Here is a 22,641-nt window from a genome sequence, read left to right as displayed (position 1 = left end):
ATTATTATTATTGTAGGAGAAATGCAAACTGTTTCGCAGTTGTCATGCAGCAACACTTGAAGTGTAGTGTTCATCATTTGTGTGATCAAATAATGAAAAATAAAGGGCCTGAGTGAGTGAGCCAAATATATAAGTTGGAATTATACATTTGATCTACTGACTTTCATTCAGGTAGTAATGAACCAGATAAATGCATAATATAAGGGAACATAATAAATTATAGAAATATAGAAGTATATAAAAGTTTATTTTAATGTCAAATGAGTGTACACAACCACATTTTTTTATTTGTATCTCGATACACGCTACAACTCAGCATTAAAGGACAAATAATACCCTAAGCATCTGCAAAGCATTGGCTAACCTTCTGCAAACATTGGATATCTGAGGATGGGAACTCATACATTTGTCATTATGGTCTAGTGACGAAGGAACATGGACAGAGCAGTTTGAAAAATGCATGGGCAGCTTAATTGTGTTTTTTTGTTTTTCTTAATCAAATCCTGTGCATAATACCTGCTGTATATCAAATTAAAATAATTTATTTTTTTTAGTGTTTATATTATAGCTGATGAAGCTGTTGTTGAACTACAATCCCTCAAAGGATACTCTTCAATGGATCTGATTTAGATGGGGCGGTCTATAACTAGGCAGGGCACAGGCTGATCAGGACATGGGCAAATCGTTCTGACTTTTGATTCTCAAATATTGACAGATATACAATGTGTAGAAGACATATGTTATAATGGGAATATATTTTTTGCATTCTGTTCTATAATTGCAGCTTGCTGTTAAACATCTGCTTTCCTCCCTATGACTTTCTCTTAAGGATGAATACATGATTTTGTTTAGTTATGGAAATGCTTGACTGTATCTTTATTATCTTTATCACAGAAATTGGTGTGCATATGTCCATACCAGGCTCATGCCAACTGCAGTGATAGATACCATGGAAACGTACGTGGCTTCTGAAGCAGGACCATGCTCTTGGAATACTGGATCTTGTGCAGGAAGGTGTGTATTCCAATGACAATGAACATCCTCCCTATTCATTGTACTGTACAATAGTAAATCTGTAACTAATGCAAATGACTTCACTGTGAATGGTTAGGCTTAGTGTAGAAATGCTGAAGTGTTAAGGAAACATGCTGTGGGTTGACAGATGACATCTGCATCCGAGCTCTGGGAAGACCCAGGAAAGAAAATATGTAATCATTGTGCTGAAAAGGAAATTCTACGGACCATTAATAACGAGGGAAGGAAACACTTAACAAGTGCCTCAAGTTTTAAATGGTTTACATATAGATTAATGAACATGTTATGATCTGACAGATCATTCTCTCTTGTAGAATACACAGCATGTACAAGTAAATTAGAATTCAATGTTGCATTTCTTTTGATCGGCTTTGGGAAAGGGTAGCCTTTGAAGCTTTTTGATACAGCTTTAAATAATAAACTGAAAATCTGCAGTTATTTTGTGGAGTACCACTTTAAGAACTAAAACACTTCACCGTCACATCTGTCTACACCTGTTTAAAGTTACTATAAAGTAGATTTCACCCCATTACAATTCAAATCTGTTTTTGAAGTAATATTGTCATAAGAGCCCTTAGCGTTTAGCAGTTGCACCTAGGGCACTAGTCATAGCAGGCTCCACTCTGCACTCTGTACAGGTATAGGCAGGGCCGTATTAGAGCATTGAGGGCCCACCAGGGCTGCAACATGAAGGGCCCTACTGGCAATCTTCCAAACTCTCACCCCGTGCTGCATGCATGTGCAAACACTGCCCCCCAGTGCACATGTGCGAACGCTGCTGCACCACTGCACATGATCTTTTCCTTAGGGGGTAGCCAATACAGGTATGGGATCTGAGCTTTCTGGATAACAGGTCCCATACCTGTACTGCATTCTTAATCCTGCCCATGGTGCAGAGTGGAATCTGCTATGACAATTGCAAGTGCAAGTGCTAAATGCAAGGGGCTCTAATGAAGATATTACTTCATAACCACATTTGAATTGTAATAGAGTGCAGCAATGGCAGGTGTGCAATCCATGGACCAGCAGGCAAACTGCAAATATTAGGGCACTTTGCACAAACTACGGCTGTAAAAATAACTGAGGGAGCGAGAACTGTGGCCAACATGGTGGGATACTGAGTGCAAATACAACATGGAAATGTTTCCATGGCATTTATACCTACACTATTTTCCACTGACGATCCAAAAGGCAGGTTCTCACCATAAAGGAGCAATATATACGTTTGCAAAGATAGACACAATAAATAGGATTTTTCTTTAAATTACATTCCGCCTATTGTTTTATTATTATTGTTTCTTATTTTTTGCTATTTTAAAGCTATCATTTTAACGTTGGGCTATTTTCCCTCACCTTAGCCCCCTTCCATTTGTTCAAATCTCCCTATCTACCTTTAACAGACAACTTATCCATTCTCTAAGCTGCAACCTTTAAAGGGGTTGTTCACCTTTAAATAAACTTTTAGTATGATTTGGAGAGTGATATTCTGAGACAATCTGCAATGGGTTTTCATTTTGAAAGCTGAAAAGAGTCAGAAATAAAATGCAAATAATTACAAAGAAAACAAAGAAAAAATGAAGGCCAATTGAAAGGTTACTTAAAATTAATCATTCTATAACATACTAAAAGACTAATCGCCTTGTGTTTGCGGCGACCAATCTCCCCAAACGCCTTCCCTGTTCTTGTGCCGGCTAAAATGAAAAAAACACCGGCGCTAATCACACGCGGCGGTTCGTTGGGGAGATTGGTTGCCGCAAAAACAGTGAACCACTCCTTTAAGCAGCTCATTATCATGAGCTTCTCAGTGGACAGGCAATTAATTTTCTCAGCTCACCAAGTTCTGTGGGACCAGAAGTGGCAGGAAGCTCTAAAGTTAAACTGTTACATTTTTATTTAGTGCCAGAAATAACAAAAAAAGTAGACCTTTCCATAATTAAAGCATGAGGCAAAATCTATGTTCAGCACACGCCCTGTTCATGTATAATGTCCCTTTAAGTAACTGACAATTGATAAATAATTGATTGAATTGATAGTGTGTGTTGTGTGAATGTGATAGGGATGTTAGATTGTAAGTTCAAAGAATAATAACTGCTGATAAGGTTGCTATGGAAGGGGAGCACATTTTCCCCTTATTGCTTCTCAGCTTTTCTTTATAAAGGTCCCTCATAATTTTCTTTCACTATTGATGGGAGGGTTGCAGTTTATCTCACATTATACTTTCCCCATGAATTATCTGTTATCATATCACAACTATTTTTTAGGGTTTTTATCAAGAACATTCCATCAGGTTAGTGAGAAGGCCTAAAAGGGGGAGAATTTAGTAAAAGGAGAAACATTTGTCCAATTCCATTAGGCGTTGCCTGCTGATTGGTTGCTATAAATTACTAGACCACTTTGTGAACCTTGTTGTTTTAAGTGCTATGCTGATTAAGCATAATTGAAGATGAATTACACACGGGGGCATTCCTGGCCCGAAACAAGAAAGTAAAAAAATGTTTTCCCCTTATCAATCCCCATCGAATCTTTCGCGAAGGATTCTGGGTTTCAGTCGAATCCAAAATAGTGGATTCGGTGCATCCCTACCAATAAGTACCTGATATGTTTCTCTTATATTATATATCCTGTACTGGTGATGCAGGGGTCCTTGGAGTAATGTGTTTTCCAGGGTAACTTTCTCTTTAATTAATGTACTACTCTGTACAGTAAAACAGACATGTAACCCATGCAAAGTTGGAATAGATTAATAAAGTTTACAGATAATTTGGGATTTGCAGTACAGGCATAGGATCTATTATATGGAATATTGGGAACCTGGAGTTTTTCAGATATTTCAGAGTTTTACAGATATTTCTGTAATTTGCACCTCTGTATCTTAAGTCTGCTAAAACATTTAAACATTAAATAAACCCAGTAGGATAGCTTTGCCACCAATATGGATGCAAGCTGTTTAGCTCCATCAAGTACAAGGTACTGTTTTATTATTACAGAGAAAAATGAAATCAGATTTAAGAATTTGAATAATTTGTTTAAAATGGAGTCTATGGGAGATGGCCTTCCTATAAATCTGGGCTTTCTGGATAAGAGATTTCTAGTTAAGGGATCTATACATGTAGTTGGTGTATATATTCAGTATAATTCTCCTTGCCTACAGGAATCGTTTAAAATCACAGCCAGTCTACAGAATGAGTCACAAAATAGTTACATCTTTGGAGTGGAAATGCTGCCCTGGCTACAGAGGAGAACAATGTCAACTCACAGGTCTGTTTCTCTATTACCGTTTAACAGAAAGTGGTGTTTTCTCTCTGTAACTGTATCCAACAGAAAGTATTCCTTTCTTTTCAGCTGTCTTTTTTTATTCCTTTTCTTTTTCTTATTGGTTAAAAAAGAAATAGAAAAAAATATATTCCCGTGTTCGTGTATTTGTATGTGTATGTTTGTGCGCTTGAAGTTGCCCTTGTATATGCAAATTAACTAACAGACTGGAACTAGGAAACAATTTTGCAATAATATTAGGCATCAACTACAAAGTAGAAATATGTGTATAAATACCAATGTTCAGGATGGTGTGCTACAATATCACTAGCCCAATGATGTCCTTTTTTCATCACAATCATCTCTAAGCCATGGAATGTGCAAATGAAAATAATTACAGTACAATACACATACTGACCACCAGATGGCAGATGTAAAGTTAGCATATCTATAGGAATACAATCCTATTTGAAAACAGCAAGATAGCAAATCATTTATTTACTGCTATTGCTGCCTTCGCTGCCCTGGGTCTTGTGAATTTATATGGTCATGTAAGTACTTGGTACTTAGTACTTGATCTTTATTCTATGAAGCACCAAAGTATCTGCCACACTACTTAAAAATGTAAATATATAAAATGCCCAAGATTTGAAATTACTTTAAAAAACAATATTAAAAAAGTCAATATTTTGTATTTTTCTAAAAAAAAAAAAGATGGATGCATATAGATAAAAAGACTGTTGGAGATAGGTAAACCATTCTAATGAATGTGTAAAAGTCCAGACGGAAATATTATATAGGGGTCACTTATGAAACAGAACACAGGCACCTGCTTTGAGGTCACTGGGAGCAACATCCAAGGGGTTGGAGAGCAACATGTTACTTGCAAACCACTTGTTGGGGACCACTGCTGTAGACAGTAAAATTCGGCTACAGATACTATAACTTTCTTCTGCAGACTTTAATAAAATGAGTAGTTCTAGTCATTTATAGCAAACATTCAGGTGTTGCTTCAAACAGGTGATCTATAATTGCTTCCCTCTGATTGGTTAGTGTAGCTATCTAGATCTGTTGCAAACTTAAGAAAATAAGCAAAATAAGGACTACAAAGAGATTATCCACATACATTTACTATGTGTGTGTGTGTAATTAGATCACAAGCCTGTTTTTCTCAATCATATATACCCTGCAGCATAAACATTTTTCTATTCAATTGTTACAAATTAAAGAATAACAGTAATAATAAATAAAGGAAACAAAGCAACAATAAAAGGTTATTGCAAAATGTAGTTCACATAAATTAATGTAACTTTGTGGCTTAATTTGACCTTGAAGTATGTGGACCATGCATTAAACAAACTATTAATATTCATACATAAATTTATGTTTTTGTATATAACATCATATAAATGTGCAATGTTTTTGTGTCTAAATACATTTGTATCTGCATTTTTCCTGTAGAAATTTCAGATTAAGGAAAGCACCCATATGCCCGATAAATGAAATAAGGAAGTTCATTTTCTAGTAATAATGATATATCACATCTCATTTTAATAGAGAAGAGCACAGTAATTTAGCCGTAATTATTAATATTCATGAAAATAATTCAATATTATGTTTCCAGGACTCATTTTTTAGGAACAATTATTGAATTATAGTAAAGCAAGTGATTGCTTCCTTAATGATATGTGAGATGTTAAAGTAAAAGTGAACACCTGTTAAGACTGACAGTTTTGGACCGGCTACTGTTACTGTTTGCTGGGAAAGTCAGATTGCCCTTGATATATAACATATGGTATCAGAGTCTGTATAAATAAATGAAGAAGAGCTAGAAATACTATTAGCCAGCTTGCTAGTGCATTTAATCATTAGAGATAGGGTTCCTTATTAAAATGTAAAAGAAATAAGATAGCTTTCCTGTTACATTCAGGAAAATGAAACATAAATTAATCTTTCCTATATGTAAATTTGGTTTGTAATTGAACTATTTCACTTGGCAATTCAGAATCGATTACTATATAGTCTCTATTAATAAAACAAAAAAAAGGCATCCTTGGGGAACCAGAAATCTCTTTGTCCAGAGAATAAATTAAACTAGGTATTTCTTTATTTTTCATCAATTTGACCACCAGATGTCCCTCTAGTTTAAAACTGGATCATTGATTTAACCAAGCCTATGATTAAGTGTTTGTGATATATGCAACACATAAGGCTACTTCCATGTGTTCCAAATAAATTACAACCTTTTTACACTTCTGTTTGGAAGACTATTCTTAGAGTGCCTGCTCTACTACAATACGGTTTTGATCCGCTCCCTTAGCTGAAGGTTCAGGGTGGTGCGCCTGGACCTCTTCCAATACTTGGTTAGTCAGTACTTTGAGACCTCATTTCTTATATTGATTTAACCAAGTATTGTACTGTAAATAAATTGTTATGTGTTGAGTCATATGTGCTGATAATGCAGTGTTCATTAGCACTATCAGGCTCATTTTTGTCCACACTTGCAGTGTGGAATTTTGGACAAAATTCAGCTTGTGTTTCCCACATAATTCCAGCACTTAATTCCAGCATTTAATGCAATTGAGTCTGATGTGTCCAACCATGTGAGTGTTCTGACGACTTCTATACAATTACACTAACAATTAGTAGTACTTGATATTGCCCTGTCAAAATGATTTCTGCCTGTGATTCTTTAGGAGTAACTATGCCATGCCTATTGACACAGTTCATGGTAGGAACTATGAAATTACTGCCACCGTCAGGTCCAGAGCTCCCCTCTGTCAGTAGGTAATCGGTACACTTGCACATAATTTATTGGGACTGACTTGGCAGGCGTATTTTCTTTTGGCACAAATACCCATAAGTACAGGAAGCATGTACAGGAGCAAGTACCTTTAATGAACAATGTCAGTACTTGCAAAGACTGGGCCTATTTTTGGGTGACATCAACTGTGGTTGCAGTTGTAGATGATATTTCAATATTGCTGAATATTGCTTAATTTACAAAGTATTTCCGTGTACACATAAGGTCCTTGTTATTAAAAGTCCTTATAAAAGAAATAACAGTTGTTAAGAAACAGATGTACAGGGCCTAATTTACTAACAAGAATTGTTTCCCAGAATTTCAGCTGCTTCTTGAATACAGGCCAAACCTAGCCCTGTTGTGCAAGTGTCTATTATGATATAGATGCCATCGCATAGGTGAAGCATAGGCATTTACCCAGTCAGACACACCAAGAAACCAATGCAAATTCCTATCTGCTGGCACCCTGGCCCTTTGTTATTTGTGAACTCCTTGTATCTTGACGTCACAATACAAGCACTGTGTTGTCAGGATGCTTCATCGCTGGTATTGTAACACCTTGTTATTGTATTGATCTGTTTTTTGTTTTGTTTTTTGACTTTGCCTTTTTGATGCCTTCCCTGAACTCTTGCCTGACCTTGACCACAATCCTGTACCAGACATTTAGATCTATGTCTTAAGTGTTCAGGTTCTTTGTCATCCCATAGCTTGAATTTCTTGGGCCCCTAAAGAGTATCTGTGACAATGGGTGCTGGCAAAGTTTCTCCTGTTTCAGGAAATAATTGCCCAAAATTGCCCAAGCAGACTCTGGGGTTCCTATAGTAAAGAATGTGACACACCCATTATTCACAAACCCTGTGCTTACAGCCTGGTCAGTGCATTTTAGTCACATTAATAGGTAAAACATTTTCATTGATACTGGGCAGATGCATTATGTATGGATAGATTTCCAAGACCAACACACAATTTAAAAGGCAGAAGACCACTATTAAAGGAATGGGTTTGGATGTTTGTCCTGACTTCCCGTAGAATCAGTCTGCAAAAATACAAATGATCAGTGTCGGACTGGCTCACAGGGATACCAGGAAAACTCCTGGTGGGCCCACGTGTTAGTGGGCCCTCCTGCTTCAAAACATTTGGCATATTTCATGGCCATTACCTATTTCTATGAGAACAAAGAGACTAAATAGATTGAATAATAGATTATAGTATGTAAAGAAAAGAGACTAGGAGAATAGAGGTTGCGTGAGGAAAGGAAGAATAATAGTACTGAGAGTGGGCCCCTGATCGAAGGTCTTTTGGTGGGCCCCTGGTCTAAGATTTTTGGGTGGGCCCCTGGTGTTCCAGTCCAACACTGCAAATGATAAAGGAAGTTTGGGGGCACTCCCTAGCACTATGGCTTATTAGCAGTATGCTGTCCTGTTTTACAAATATATGTTTAAATTGCTGTTTATTTGGGCCTTGTGAGGCCCCCTATACCCCCTGGGCCCCCTGCAGCCACAGGGTCTGCTTCCTCTGTAGTTATGCCCCTGGTACACTGCCTGGTGTACAGATCTATTTTCAGAGTTCTTAAACGAAACTTCCTGTTGTAAGAGCTTTAGTCCTATCTATCATTCAGGTGTAGGTGTATTTGCCATCACTTGTGCGTACATATTTTCTATTGATCATATTTATTCACAAATGGTACATCATAATGCACCACCCTAATTGCATTGATAAAAATTAAGTCTGGCATATTTGCCCTTATGCAGTAACCCCTAGCTGCCAATAATCAATTATTTTTGATCAGTCTGCTGCAAATAGAATAATGAAAATAAAACTCTAACTTGTTGTTATGGTTAACTATATGTTCAAAGCGGAACTCCCAATGGAACATCTAAAGAATGCCCCCTAGTCAATATAGAGATACTAAAAGATTCTAACAAGATGCAAGCCAAGTTGACCTAACAGCTGCTATATCCCTTACCATGCCAGGTATAATACTACAAAATAAATATAGATGGCAAATATAGAACTGAAATGATAAAAGAGCTCCCTAGTAGGCTAGGGTCTATGTGAACAGATTGGGAGATGAAAACCTCAATATTCTGGTGATCTTTTATGTTGTAAAAATCAAGTTTTTCTCAGCAGAGCAAGGGATTAGACAGGTATCACATATATGATAGAACTATCTTTCATTGCTGCCCTGTAAGATGAACTTTTAGGAATGCTGGGAAGCAAATGCTTGAGTCTTTTTTTCAAACCTTGGTGAGCAAATCTTGCTCAGCAAGATGTTAATAGCGCTGGCAATATGCCAGTATTGTTTTATATTGCAGTGCTCGCTCTAGAATCTCAGCAGCAAGTTCATCAGCCCTTCAGTATGTTGCTGCATTATGTGTCAAACATGTTCCATGCAATCAAAGAAACAGTAACTGGCAAATATATTAATGTTATGAACAGTGCAGTGGAATATATGCTACAGTATATTCAGATTTCTATTTATTAATATGAGGGGGAATACATTATAAGCCGATGGGAGAAATACCATATACAGTACATAACATTTTTCCAGACAATTTACTGAGATGTTCATGGATGTGGGGGGAAACATTTTCATTTCACAGGAATCTGCAACATGTATCCATTATTTGGCATAAACCAAACACTCTATAATTACCCTTTGTACTTCAGTTCTCTGAGTTCTGACCAATGTACATGCAGTTCTGACTTTCTGACAGTGCCAGATCTTTTGTCTGATATAAAAATATTCCCTTTCCATCACAAGCACAGAATATCACTGCACCATGGTAGAGAATGGCAGTTTATATACAGCTGATTGGTAGATGTGCTTACACTTTTTGAAGTATGGATTTTTGCTTTTTATTAATTGATATTGAGCATGTTTCTCTAGTCACCTGCATATATATATATATATATATATATATATATATATATATATATATATATATATATATATATATATATATATATATATATATATATATAAAACCCACTATACAAGTGAGTTAAACATTAGTGAGCTTATCTGTGGCTAATTATCCAATTGCAGGATATGGGTTTACTGGTACTTTACTCCATTTAGGAAATAAAAAGATAGTCCCACACATTCACAATTAACTATAAAACCACAGAAGATTGGGGAAAGTATTTTCATATTGTTTATACCAGAGGTTGTCAAACTTCCTTTTGTTAAGAAACCCCTTTGATTTGCAACATTTAGGGGTAAAATTATTAATTTTCATGGCACAATTAGGCTGCGTTTCATACCCCTTCCCTTTTACTGCTGCTGTTCTGCTCTTCTCTGATTAATCCTATCTACAACACCCTTATTTCTCTCACCTTGTTTGGTTTATCTTCCCTACCTTTATCTTCTCTTTTCAACTTCTTTTCTCCTATCACTTTCATTCTTTTTCTGACATTGTCTTCCACTCTTCATTGCCTCTCTCATTCCCCTGTCAGTCCCAATGCACTGCCCAATTTATATTCTTTTTTATCTACTATCACTCCCTTCTCCACTCAACAACTCAAAACACTTTCTATGTTATGCCTTTGTTTATCCTTTCCCTTTACCAATCCATTCTGCTTTCATAATCTCTGTAATTCTCATGTTAGGAATGCATACTGTATATTTTATTAGAATAACCACATTTTTTTAGTTGCTCCATTCTCAGCCTTCACTTGCAATTCCTTCCATCCCTTGCCAGTTTTCTCCTTTAATAACTCTATTGTATCTCCAAACAATTGTAGCAAGTAGCTCTATTCAGGGGTGGGGGTTATGTGGTTCACCTTTGCAGTGGTATGTGTGTTTGTTCACATTTAAATTAAAGTGTGATATTCTAAGACAATTTGCAATTGGTTTTAATTTGTTATTATTTATGGTTTTTGAGTTATTTAACTTTTTATTAAGCAGCTCTTCAGATTGCAATTTCAGCAACCTGGTGAGCGATATACGTTACAGAGCATTTGTTGAGATATAAGTTACAGAGTATTTGTTGAGATATAAGTTACAGAGCATTTGTGAGATATAAGTTACAGAGCATTTGTTTTTTTTACATGTGGTCAGTGACCTCCATTTGAATGCTGGAAAGAGTCTGAAGAAGGCAAATAATTAAAAAAACGAAAAAAAAGGAAAAACCGAGGCCATTTAAAAAGTTGTTTAGAATTAGCAATTCCATAACATACTAAAAGTTAAGGTTATTCACCCCTTTAACATTTTTTTTGTTCAATATGATTTTTACTTTTCATTTCCTACCCAGCATTACAACGGAATTGGATATGCTGGTGGGAAAAGAGTCAAAATTATAGGCTAAATATGGAACATTGGTGTAAACTGCCCATTTACTGGAAATGCACGTGGAAGATTTACCCCTTAGTTACTGTACCTGTCAGTACATATGGTGCTTCAAAGCATTCTGCACTTCCCTTAGTAACTATCTGCTGAACCCCCAAACTTTCAGCCGCACAAAACATTGGTATAATGTTTCAAAATACATTGGCCAGCACCTAACTAATATGCCTTTTGAGTTCTATCTATACATAAATCATTGCAATGTCTAACACATGTCTATTTTTTCTGTAGCCCAACGAATCCAACCACAAATACATCGCAGCCAAGCAGAAAGTAGTCTTGCTGGCAACTCAGTTGATGTACAAGACAAAAGATTACCGACTGATGATATAGGTAAGTAATTAATTATAATAATATCTAGCTATCCAATAGCCAGCATTCCAGAAAGTAGCTGTGCTTGTTTTGAATTGTGTTCACCTTTAAACAATTTCAAACCATTAGGTGTGGGTGCCATGTGGGTTTGACCTCAAAATGTATACAGACAAATACAAAAGATCCTCCGCACTTACCCATTATGAAGGATATTAAGACATTTTGTACATGAAGTTGTTTAAATATGCACTCCCATTTCATTCTTTGTGTGAATTATAGACAATATATCATACACAGTGCTTCCCTTTAAATAGAAGGATAGGAAGAGATCTCAGACAGATACATGCTTTATATTTACTGCATCATGAAGAGGCATATAAACACTGCATGGGCCATATCCCATAAAAGTTATGATACATGGACTTTTTAAAACTATGGAGGACAACCATGCCAATTACAATGTGTGTCCCACACAGAGCCACTTATCTTGAAAGAGAAATGCCCTGTGTATGGTAGACGCCTATAGATAATCATATATGGCTTGCACACGCCATAAAGCTCTAAGCAGCTCTGTTTAGGCCAATAGCTACACTGTACCTTGCACTAGATTACATATCTGGAGCAAGGGAGGAGAATTCAGGGCTGTTGGGCACAAGTCAGCCCTGTACTCAACTCCTGTCTTATGTAGCTGATGAGAACAGGACTCTCCTGTGCCTTGCCCCCACTAGGGGTTGCCTACATCTTGCTTACCAGCACCATCATTTGCACTCAGTTTAGTGAGCACAAAGAGCTGCGGATTTAGGCACAGAATGGAAATCTAATAGGAGCAACATTGAAAAAAACAGGGACCTATACTGGTGGTTATAGTGGTAATAACATTACTGAATACATAAAAATATTTGCATTAAATGTTCTTACAGCCATATCAGTACAATATATGTGTAGTGCAGGTGGAATAATGAAGCTGAATCATTGATTGGTTATAGATTTCATCACTTGGGCAACTCTACCCAGTGTTAATAAATTAGTCCTGTGGCCTGGCAAATTCACAGGGGCGGGAATAACCCAGCTCACTTAGCAAGTTATAGAGGGCAGTAAAATCCAGATAACTTATATACACTATAGGAAATAGCCGAACTCTTTAGAAACAGCTATGTTCATTACTTAATAACCTAGTAGCTGGTATAAAAATATTGATTTGATTCTGCTAAAAGTAACTGTTTTCATCATAACGTCCTTTTTTACTTTTTCCCGAAAATAAAGCCGTGCACCAAAAGCTGAACGATCAGATCTACAGCCAAGAAATGAAGCTGACTCAACTAAAGAGACAAGTGGAGAACATATCCACAAACATGAGTAATGTGCACAGCGCGCTGTACTCTCTAGAGGAAAAAATCAATGAAGATTATAAAGGGAAAGGCATCCAGTCATTCCTCAAAGGTAAAAATGCCCAATAAACAGAAGCCTCTATCTGTGATTTCATTATATCAAGTCTACAGTTATACAACATTCTGTTTTAGTCATGTCACTATCAGATTTCTAGCGGGCTAGGAAAAAGCATAGATAACACAGCAGCAACATTCAAGAAAATGACTTGCATGCAAAAGAAATATGTCTTACACACGTTTGCTGCACAGTTTACTAGTTATAGTGTGAAAATTATAAAATCCACTAATCAGTGTAACATATATTTAGTGATTGGCATACCATAGCAGCAAGGGAATGGTGGCAAAATATAAACAAGGTAAACTTTTTTTTCCTCTGTGTAAACAATTTTTCATTTTTGTATATTAAAGGATAGGAAACCCTTAAAAAAAAAAAAATTGTGATTTTCAAAGCACTTTTGCAATTTGCATGATTTTTTTTTTCAGTTTCAGATCGATTCAGATCGATTAAGTTTTTATTAACTGCCAATATTACTGCTGGTTGGTTTCTGTGACACTCAAGAAAAGTCAGAGAGATTTACAATAAGAAGGGAAGAGAAGTGTTCTGATATTTCTCTATGTAAGGATGCAACCTGTCTGGTTTTCACCCAGACAGCCTGGTTTTTCAGATGGGCTGCCCGGGTGAAAACAGCCAAAATAGGAAACCAGACAGGGATTTAAAGTGAATGGGGCAGCTATCAGCCAATTGGTGATCAACACATCATAATCCCACCCACTGACAACATTGGCACACCCGAAAATGCTGTTTATGAAATAAAACTTTTTACTGGAAAAATGATTTCATAGAAGTAAAAAAAAGTATAAGTTTCTAATTACAGTGGCACATGGTGACTCACCCAGGCCCCCAAGCAAGAATATATTATGGCCCACCTCACCTTATAATGGTGACTAGTGGTAAACGCACTTGCAGGATTTTGCTTTTTGCATTTGGTGTAAAAGTTTATGCAAAAAATGTTGTAAAACCACTGGAATGAAGTGGAGTCAATTACATCATGGTTAAAAGGGATTAATTGTGTAAAAGAATGTGCCAGTGCTAGGTCGACCTGATAGGGAACTGAAGCCCAGTGGGTTACCCATGGCACAGGCAAAGCTTTGGGATTTTTTTTTTCACAGAGATGGTGACCCGAGATTTAGTTTGTGACCCCTGTGGCGGGGGGGCTTTGGGTATAGGAAAAAAATTGCCAAGTTCACTACTATCCATATAGCGTGGTTATATATATTGAGTGCCTAAACAAAAACAAGTCTCTTTACAAATTCTTATAACTCCTACCCCAGTATTCTTTTTCTGTGAAATTAAATCTAGTATAAAGATAAATGAATAGACTCTATTTTATCCAAATAATCCAGATTTTTAAAATGATTTCCCTTTTCTCTGTAATAATAGAACAGTACCTTGAATATTATCCAAACTAAGATGTAATTAATCCTCATTGGAAGCAAAAAACAGCTTATTGGGTTTATTTAGTTTTGATTTTGTAGTAGACTTATTGTATGAAGATACAAATTACAGAAAGATCTGTTATCCAGAAAACCCCAGGTCCAAAATATTCTGCATAACAGGTCTCATACCCATTTATAAAACTCAGACAAACAATAAAGCAACTTTCAAGCTTATGTAAATTAAAACATGCATACTGTACATGGGCAATGGCCACAAAGAGTCGGTTAATTTGACTCTTGGTATTATTATTACCTTTTAATGCTCTGCCTATAATTGATGCACAGCAATGTCCTATGCATGGTTTAAGTTTTTCTGGTCCCAGTCAATGTATCCTTTAATTTAATATTATATTAATAATGATTTTTTATTGTTTGTTAATAATAAACAGCACAAAATATTAGCGTATATACTATATTTTATAGGTTTATTCTGCTTTCATTTCAGAATTGAATTCAAAAACTATAACAGAATTAATTAAAGAGATTGTTAAAGAACAGCTTTCTGAATTTCAGACGGACATGCAAGAAAGTATAGCCCAGCTCTATAAAAGCATGTCTGGGATATCTATTGAACTTGAAAAAACCAAAGAGACAGTAAAAGTTCTGAACAGCACAGTAATAGCCTCCAGCCATAAATGTACCCTTGAACAGGAAAATAAAGCAACAATGGATGATATATTAAAACTCACAAACCAAGTGGAACACTTGAAAAATATTGCTGTTGTTTGTAACACTTCTTCCAAGGAAATGGAAGACAGGTATAATGCTTTAGAAACAGAACTAAAGCAGGAGAGATCAAGAAACAGTATCTACTTTGAAACTCTCAATAGCACTCTGTCCAAAATGAAGGAAATCCATGGACAATTACTGTCTGATAACAACCCTGGTGGACAAATGGATTCTGCAGTAAATGCTTCTGTAGATGATAATATTACTGAGTACCTGCTTCCTCTGCAAAGTAGGATGAAGATGCAGAATATAATGATGCTGCAATTGTACAATGATATCAATGCTCAAGACAGTAAAATCAATAACCTTTTCATTACTTTGGAATTTCAGAAGCTATCAGTTGAAAAAGCTTGCAAAGACAGATTTACATCATGTAAAGAAGATTTTCAGAAACAAATAAAAGGAACAGAAAAGAATATGTTCACTTTAAACAAAACAGTATCTGATGTTGTCCTTCTTTTGGATGACAACATAGACAAAATGAAGGAGCAAATAAGCGATTTATGTTATGATATGGAAATTCTCCAGCCACTCATCGAGAAGGGGGCTCCTTTTAGCACGGCATCTGAACTGGAACAACAACGTGATGTGGGAAATATTAAAAGGCACATCGAGAACTTTGCCACAGGTCTGGAGAATCTAAGCATTAAAGTCGAGGAACTCCTTAAAGGGCAAGAAATACTTCAAGCTGATGCTAAAAGTCGTGAGCATCTTTTTGATAAAAGGCTTAATGAATGTCTTCTGGAAGCGGAAGACGGCTTTAATAAAACCATGGATATCATAAACAATGCCGTTGATTCTATCCAAGATAACTACATGCTGAAGTCTGACAGCCTATGCGAAGAAAATGAATTCAAACTCAACAATGATACCAATGAAAAACTGGAGAAACTGTTTTATATCATTCCAATGATCACACAGATAAATGAAACCCTACAAGGTTTAATTGACGAAAAAAGCAATAAACCTGGCTTAAAATTATATGGAAATCCAACTAATGACATTGAAAATGGTTCACCATCTTCTTTCTTCAATCTCTCTCAAAAGGTTAATCAGATTACGTCCACTTTAGAATTGAATCAGCTGACTCTCACTAAAGTGGAAGAAAAGTTACAACATTGGGATTCAGATTTTAAAAACTGCCAATCACGACTAATGAGTGTAGAATCTCAAGTACATACAATCCTAGTTAATCCAACCACTAAACCGAAGTTGAGAAAGGAAGATGTTCCTGTTAAAGACAAGGGACTGCAAGAACTCTCTTCTAGAATTAAAACGCTTGAGTTTAAAATAATAAGACTATCAGCAAACTTCCCATTGATGAACAAAACAGTGTACGAGGCACAAAACTTGTGTCAGAATGCATTTAAAAATATTAAAGAGGTAAATGAAAGTGTTCCTCAGCTAATTAAAACAGCTCAACCAAACATTACAAACCTTCAGAGAGGCTTCGAGGAATTAATAAAGTCTTTACTTGATGTGAGAACTGAAAATATTTTAACAAACGTAACCTCATATGTAGATAAAACCATGAAGCAGATAAAAGTAGTACCTGGGAAAAAGACAGTGCCACCAAAAAAGACAGCTGCAAATGGCACTTCTTCCACTATGGGCCGCAGCCAAAGAAACTCTGACATCACCGATCAAGGTAAGACAGAAATATGGATTATTTAAATTATTTTAAATTGTTAATCACCCTGTATCTAAATTCTTATTCTTTCCTATAGGGATGCTAAATTGGAACACATTTTCCTGACTATAAAAATTAAACAGTTTCTGATTGGTTCACTGTTGCCCTGACCTTTTGTTGGATTTCATGGGTATAATTTCCTTTTAATAATTAAAGGAGAAGGAAAGGCTAAAATTAATTAAGCTTTATCAGAAAGGTCTATATAAATACACCAGTAAACCCTCAAAGTAATGTTGCTCTGAGTCCTCTGTCAAAAGAAACACCACATTTCTTTCCTTCTAGTGTGTACATATGGGCTTCTGTATCAGACATCCTGTTTTCAGCTGAAACCTCCAGGGCTAGGGCTTGAGCATGCTCAGTTTGCATCTCTCCCCCTCCCTCCTCCCATCCCTGCTGTAATCTGAGCTCAGAGCTGTAAGTGAGCAGGGATAGACTCAGTCAGGAAGTGATGTCACACCAAGGTTATATGGCAGCTGTTATCCTAAACAAAAAGAGAGTGTCTAGAGCTGTTTACTCAGGTATGGTAAAGCATTCTGCAGAATAAAGATAGCATTCTAGCTTGCACTATTGCAGCTAATATGTTGGCAATAAACTGTCTTGGAGCTTTCCTTCTCCTTTAATAGTTATAAGGCCAAATTTCTAAACTGGAAGGCTGGGTGCACAGTGCTCAGTAGGGCATCATGACCACTCTAGTGTTCCTTCTAATAATAAACAAGCTGCAATTTCATCTACTATAAAATAATTGCTCAAAGTTTAGGCAACCTTTAGTTAACAAGACACACCAGCATTTCCATACTAAACCATTTTGAATGTGATTACAAATTCATATGTCACCCCCACGTGAACCATTTGGCCAGCTAAACTGTTATACTATTGAACTAAATGGAATCAGCCAGAAAATGTTAATGAATGATGAGTAAATTTATTTTAGGGAGGAACTCCACGGGCGATTTTGGTGCAATCCAACGTGCTGCACAAAAACGCAGGTGTCAAGTTGGATCGCCGGAAATAAGGTTAAAGATGGAAATGTCAGATGAAGTCGCAGCGTTCATCCAATGTGACACGACTGTCGGATGCAGAATCCGCATGTTTCGTCTGCATCTGACGTCGGACGAACTCTGCAACACCATCCGGCATTCCTGTTGCTTACCTTATTTCCATCGCATCCGACTTGACGCCTGAGTTTTTGGGCAGCACGTCGGCTCGTGCTGAAATTGCCCGTAAAGTTCCTCAGTTAAAAGGGTTGCTAATAAAACACATCGTTCTTCCACAGTTGGTGTAAAATGTATACCCACTTTGCTATTGGCAGGTAGCCCTGCTATCCATGAGTTATTGCATCTGATGCAGTTTGCCCTTGGCACATTTGCTCCCTTCCCTGACCTGTTGCCTGGAAATTGGACCATCAGACTGTAAGGGATGGACATACCAACGGACTTATCATTTTAACCTGCTTAACTAGTTCTTATGCAAAAGAATGCTGGCTGCAGTTCAGCAATGACAAAGTGACAGTGGAGGGTGGGAGCTGTAGTTTTCAAAGACTTTTGGAAGCTCCACCCTATGGGGTAGATTTATCAAAGAGTGACGTTAGAGATCTCCACAGTCCGCAGAGTGAAATACTGCTTCTCTCCATTCATTTCTATGGGATTTTTAAAGATGCATTTATCAAATGGTGAACTTTCACTATCACCCTTTGATAAATACGCCTTTAAAAATGGCATAGAAATGAAAGGAGAGAGGCGTTATTTCACTCTGCGGACTGTAGAGATCTCTAACGTCACTCTTTGATAAATCTAGTCCTAAAATGGATGTGATTAACAAATCTACAAACAAGAGAGAGATGTAGGAAAAGAGTATTTTTCAGACCACCCTTATACAATTTGAATAGAGGAGACAGAAAAGATCCTAAGCTTCGAGAAAAAAACTTACTAGAAAATATAGATCATGAATTCAATTTAGTTTACAAAGTACTGCACATTTTTGAAAAGAAACCAATTGTGATTTTAAAAACTGAGTGACAGACCTCCTTTAACTGCAGTAATACATAGCACGTTTAATCATTAATAAGAATAGCAGTGCTATGGATCACACTGACAAGGTCAATTTTGCCTGAAAATGCTTTCCCATCTGTTTATCATCCAGGCACATTGACCTGTCATGGTTCCTATTCTTGTCAATGGGTAGCAGCCCGTAGCAGGTAGCATGATTTTTCATTGTCTCTACATGTATTGGCAATAAAACTGACACATGTTATATCCCTTACAGTATTCAGTTCATGTCCCCAGGACAAGATGAACTTGTTTCTGTTAATATTTTTACTAAATGATTTTACTGACATGGATGCAAGACCTCATGTAAATGTAAATTATTGTACTATATATTGCACTTTTTTTCTGTGGCTTGCAGCCTAGTTGCTGTATATAATTGGATATGATATGTATCTTTTGTAGCAGGTGAATATTCCAGTTGCAGTAGTTCTCCATGCTACAATGGTGGAACATGTATAAATGACAGAAAAACATATGTGTGTGCTTGTCGTCATCCATTTGGGGGTCTCAACTGCAGTCTCAAGATGTCAGATGAAAATGCTCATCCTCCTGGTAAGTATTGTCTTTAGATATATACTAAATATTTATATTGAAAATTGGGTGTGCATGTAACTTCCTTTACTGCAACTGATAACTGGGATAACATTAGTGGTTTTGAATTCCTCTAAGGCACTTTTATTCATGCCTCCATCTATTCCTCATTAAGTAAATCATAGGGGCTGATTTATTGTTGCTTGAGAGGCAATGATGGTTACTATATTTAATGATTTGTTTTCCACACTGAAATCACTTGTTCCAGAGTCAAAAAATGTCAGAATCTTTACTCATTCTACCAAACTTAGCCTCCTTTGGACTGCCAGTCCTCATAGGGACTACCAAATAAATAGCCAATCACAGCCCTTTTTTGGCATGCCTAGTAGTGATGGGCGAATTTGCGCCGTTCTTGAATTCTTGAATTTCATGCGAAATTCGCGAAACGGCAAAAAATTCGCGAAACAAAGTTTTTTCCAACGCGTCGAGAAAATGTTTTTTGACGCCGGCGAATTTTTGCCGCAAATTTTCGCGGGCGTTTCGCGAATTTATTCGCTGGCGGCTAATCGCGCAAATTCACGCCTGGCGAATAAATTCGCCCATCACTAATACCTAGGAACATTTTTTTCATGCTTGTGTTGCTCCCCAACTCTTTTTACAATTGAATGTGGTTTACAGGTAAAACAGGTAAAAAAAGGTTGAGGACCACTGATTTAGGGGGATGTTAGACCTCAATGCTCCAACATCCTGTGCTGCTGCAGGCACTCACCCCTTCACTAGCCCCATCTCCAATCCAACTGACGAATGTGCAGAGACTAAAATACATGCACTTATCAGATTGGAGGGCACCCCCCCACGTTAAGTGTTTTTGTTAGCACTCATTTTGGTCTTTAGAACAATGGTAGAGTATCTGTGTTGCAGCCACAGCACTTTTAACCCATCTTCCACTGCTCCACTGGTCACAGATTCCTTCTGAAAGCACCAATGGAGCATAAGCCAATTTTCTGAAGAACAGGGGACCTGGGAGCAATAGTAATTACTTAGCACTACATGATGTAATTGCTAAAGGGTGCAACATAACAGTCCAATTGTGCCCCAGGGAACACTACACTGAGCCCCGAACTAAAATTCTGCCGCTAGGTGCCCTGTTAGGGCCTGCATCCTCTGCAATTCCATAATTTGCACATCTGAATGATGATATAGAGTTTTACTAATTATTTTTTAGGAACCATGCAACTCCAGGAACCTTTACTGTCTATATAAAATTTTGTTTTGGATATGGTGTGGTTGGCATCTTCTACAGTGGTAACTAGTGCATAGACTGACCATATATTAATTATTATGCATACATTTTTTCTTTAATGTTTGCAGCTAATATGCTGTACATCTCTACTTCATTCTTATTTTCATCTAAATGGTTTTGCTGTATGAAATTTAACCTAATACTTCACATAAAGATCTATGACACTGTATTATATATATATATATTTTTTTTTACAGATTTTTCAAAGGGATCTTACCGGTTTGCCCCAATCGTTGCTTTCTTTGTAACCCACACTTACGGCATGACAGCTCCTGGGCCAATCCGATTTAATAACTTACATGTTAACTATGGGTCTTCATACGCACCTTCAACTGGAAAGTTTCATGTTCCATATCTTGGTGTATATATTTTTAAGTACACTATTGAATCGTTCAGCCCTCGGCTATCCGGGTATTTAGTGGTTGATGGTATTGACAAAATTGCCTTTCAGTCTGAAAATATTAACAACAGCATGTATAGTGATAGAATGATTACTGGAGATGCTTTACTGGAGTTGAACTATGGTCAAGAAGTGTGGCTGCGTTTGACAACTGGATCCATTCCGGCACAATATCCTCCTGTAACCACATTTAGTGGTTACTTATTGTACCGTACTTAAAAATATATATTAATTAATTATATAGCTTAATTCCAGTAATTTATAATGTAAACTTACTGCTAAAAAAACTATACAAAAATGCTTGGATCTATTGCCACTGTCTACAGGGTTTCCCTTTTGGCAAGTAACTTACTAGGGAGGCTCATTTACTAAAGCTAGGAAAATGTATATTTGTATATTTAGTTTTTTGAAGGGGTTGGAATACATTATTTTATAGTTTTTATTAGCCTGGGAAAAATGACCCAGCTAGATCCCATTAAATCAATCATACCATCTCCCAAGTTAGCTGCCTGAATGCACCAATACTAGCAGTTCTCTGCCCAAAATGTTAAATAATGGACACAGTTATATTCTGTACTGGTATATGAAGAAAAGAGAGTATATATAGTATGTGCGTGCAATATTACAGTTGTCTTTGTCCTATGTCTTTGGAAATTGTAGTTTAACAACTTGAAAGCTATCCCTTGTTGGTGTTTTTACGGTTCCTTCAACTCCTTCTGATTAATGTGGCTGCAAGCTACGTATTCCAGTTATTACATGGCAAATTTTAATTGCACATAGCTCATTTTTAAGTTTTACTTATAGGTAGTATTGTAGTATGTTTTCGCAAAAATAAGGGCTTTTTAAGTATGAAATTTTATTATATACACTGTACATACTAGTGCACACAATATAATTTGCTCATCTTTAGTTGCTAAAGCTATACCGAATTTGTGAAAAAGAAACATATCTTGCATAGAGGAATCATTTTTTGTCCATATTTTTTTCAGTTAACAGCTTTTTTTACATTCACCCAAGTGTGTTCCATTTATGTATCTAAAAATAAGTAATATATATTTGAAAAATATGTATTTTCAATAAACTTCTCATTTCTACGCTTTTCTTGTCATATTTTCCAAGTATCTAAAAATAAAGTATAAAACATAAATACTTAACAAACTCCCCCTATGATTGGCTTCTGACCCTGCTTGTTGCCAAGGAGCTCCCCCTTTCTGCAGTATATGAACAGTATTTTGGCTCAGCAGTACAATCTGGGGTCCATCACTGAAATTGCTTATCAAATCATCTTTGGAAAGGGTGGAATTCCTC

General features: G+C 36.6%; 1 protein-coding gene across 1 annotated transcript in view; it reads left to right on the top strand.

The window, feature by feature from the left end:
• The window catches only part of mmrn1.L (multimerin 1 L homeolog), a 51,240-nt gene extending 28,813 nt beyond the window's left edge, over positions 1-22,427 (top strand). The window contains exons 2-8 of the mRNA XM_018252209.2: positions 895-1,014; positions 4,187-4,293; positions 11,670-11,771; positions 13,014-13,190; positions 15,081-17,012; positions 19,502-19,651; positions 21,131-22,427. Coding sequence (XP_018107698.1) covers positions 895-1,014; positions 4,187-4,293; positions 11,670-11,771; positions 13,014-13,190; positions 15,081-17,012; positions 19,502-19,651; positions 21,131-21,552 — 3,010 coding nt within the window. The 3' untranslated portion in view covers positions 21,553-22,427. The remainder of the gene's footprint in view (positions 1-894; positions 1,015-4,186; positions 4,294-11,669; positions 11,772-13,013; positions 13,191-15,080; positions 17,013-19,501; positions 19,652-21,130) is intronic.
• The last annotated feature ends 214 nt before the right edge of the window (positions 22,428-22,641 follow it).

Source organism: Xenopus laevis, chromosome 1L, assembly GCF_017654675.1.
Source record: "Xenopus laevis strain J_2021 chromosome 1L, Xenopus_laevis_v10.1, whole genome shotgun sequence".
Taxonomy (NCBI): Eukaryota; Metazoa; Chordata; class Amphibia; order Anura; family Pipidae; genus Xenopus; species Xenopus laevis.
Note: the sequence above shows the minus strand (reverse complement) of the source record. Positions and strands in the feature narration are given on the sequence as shown.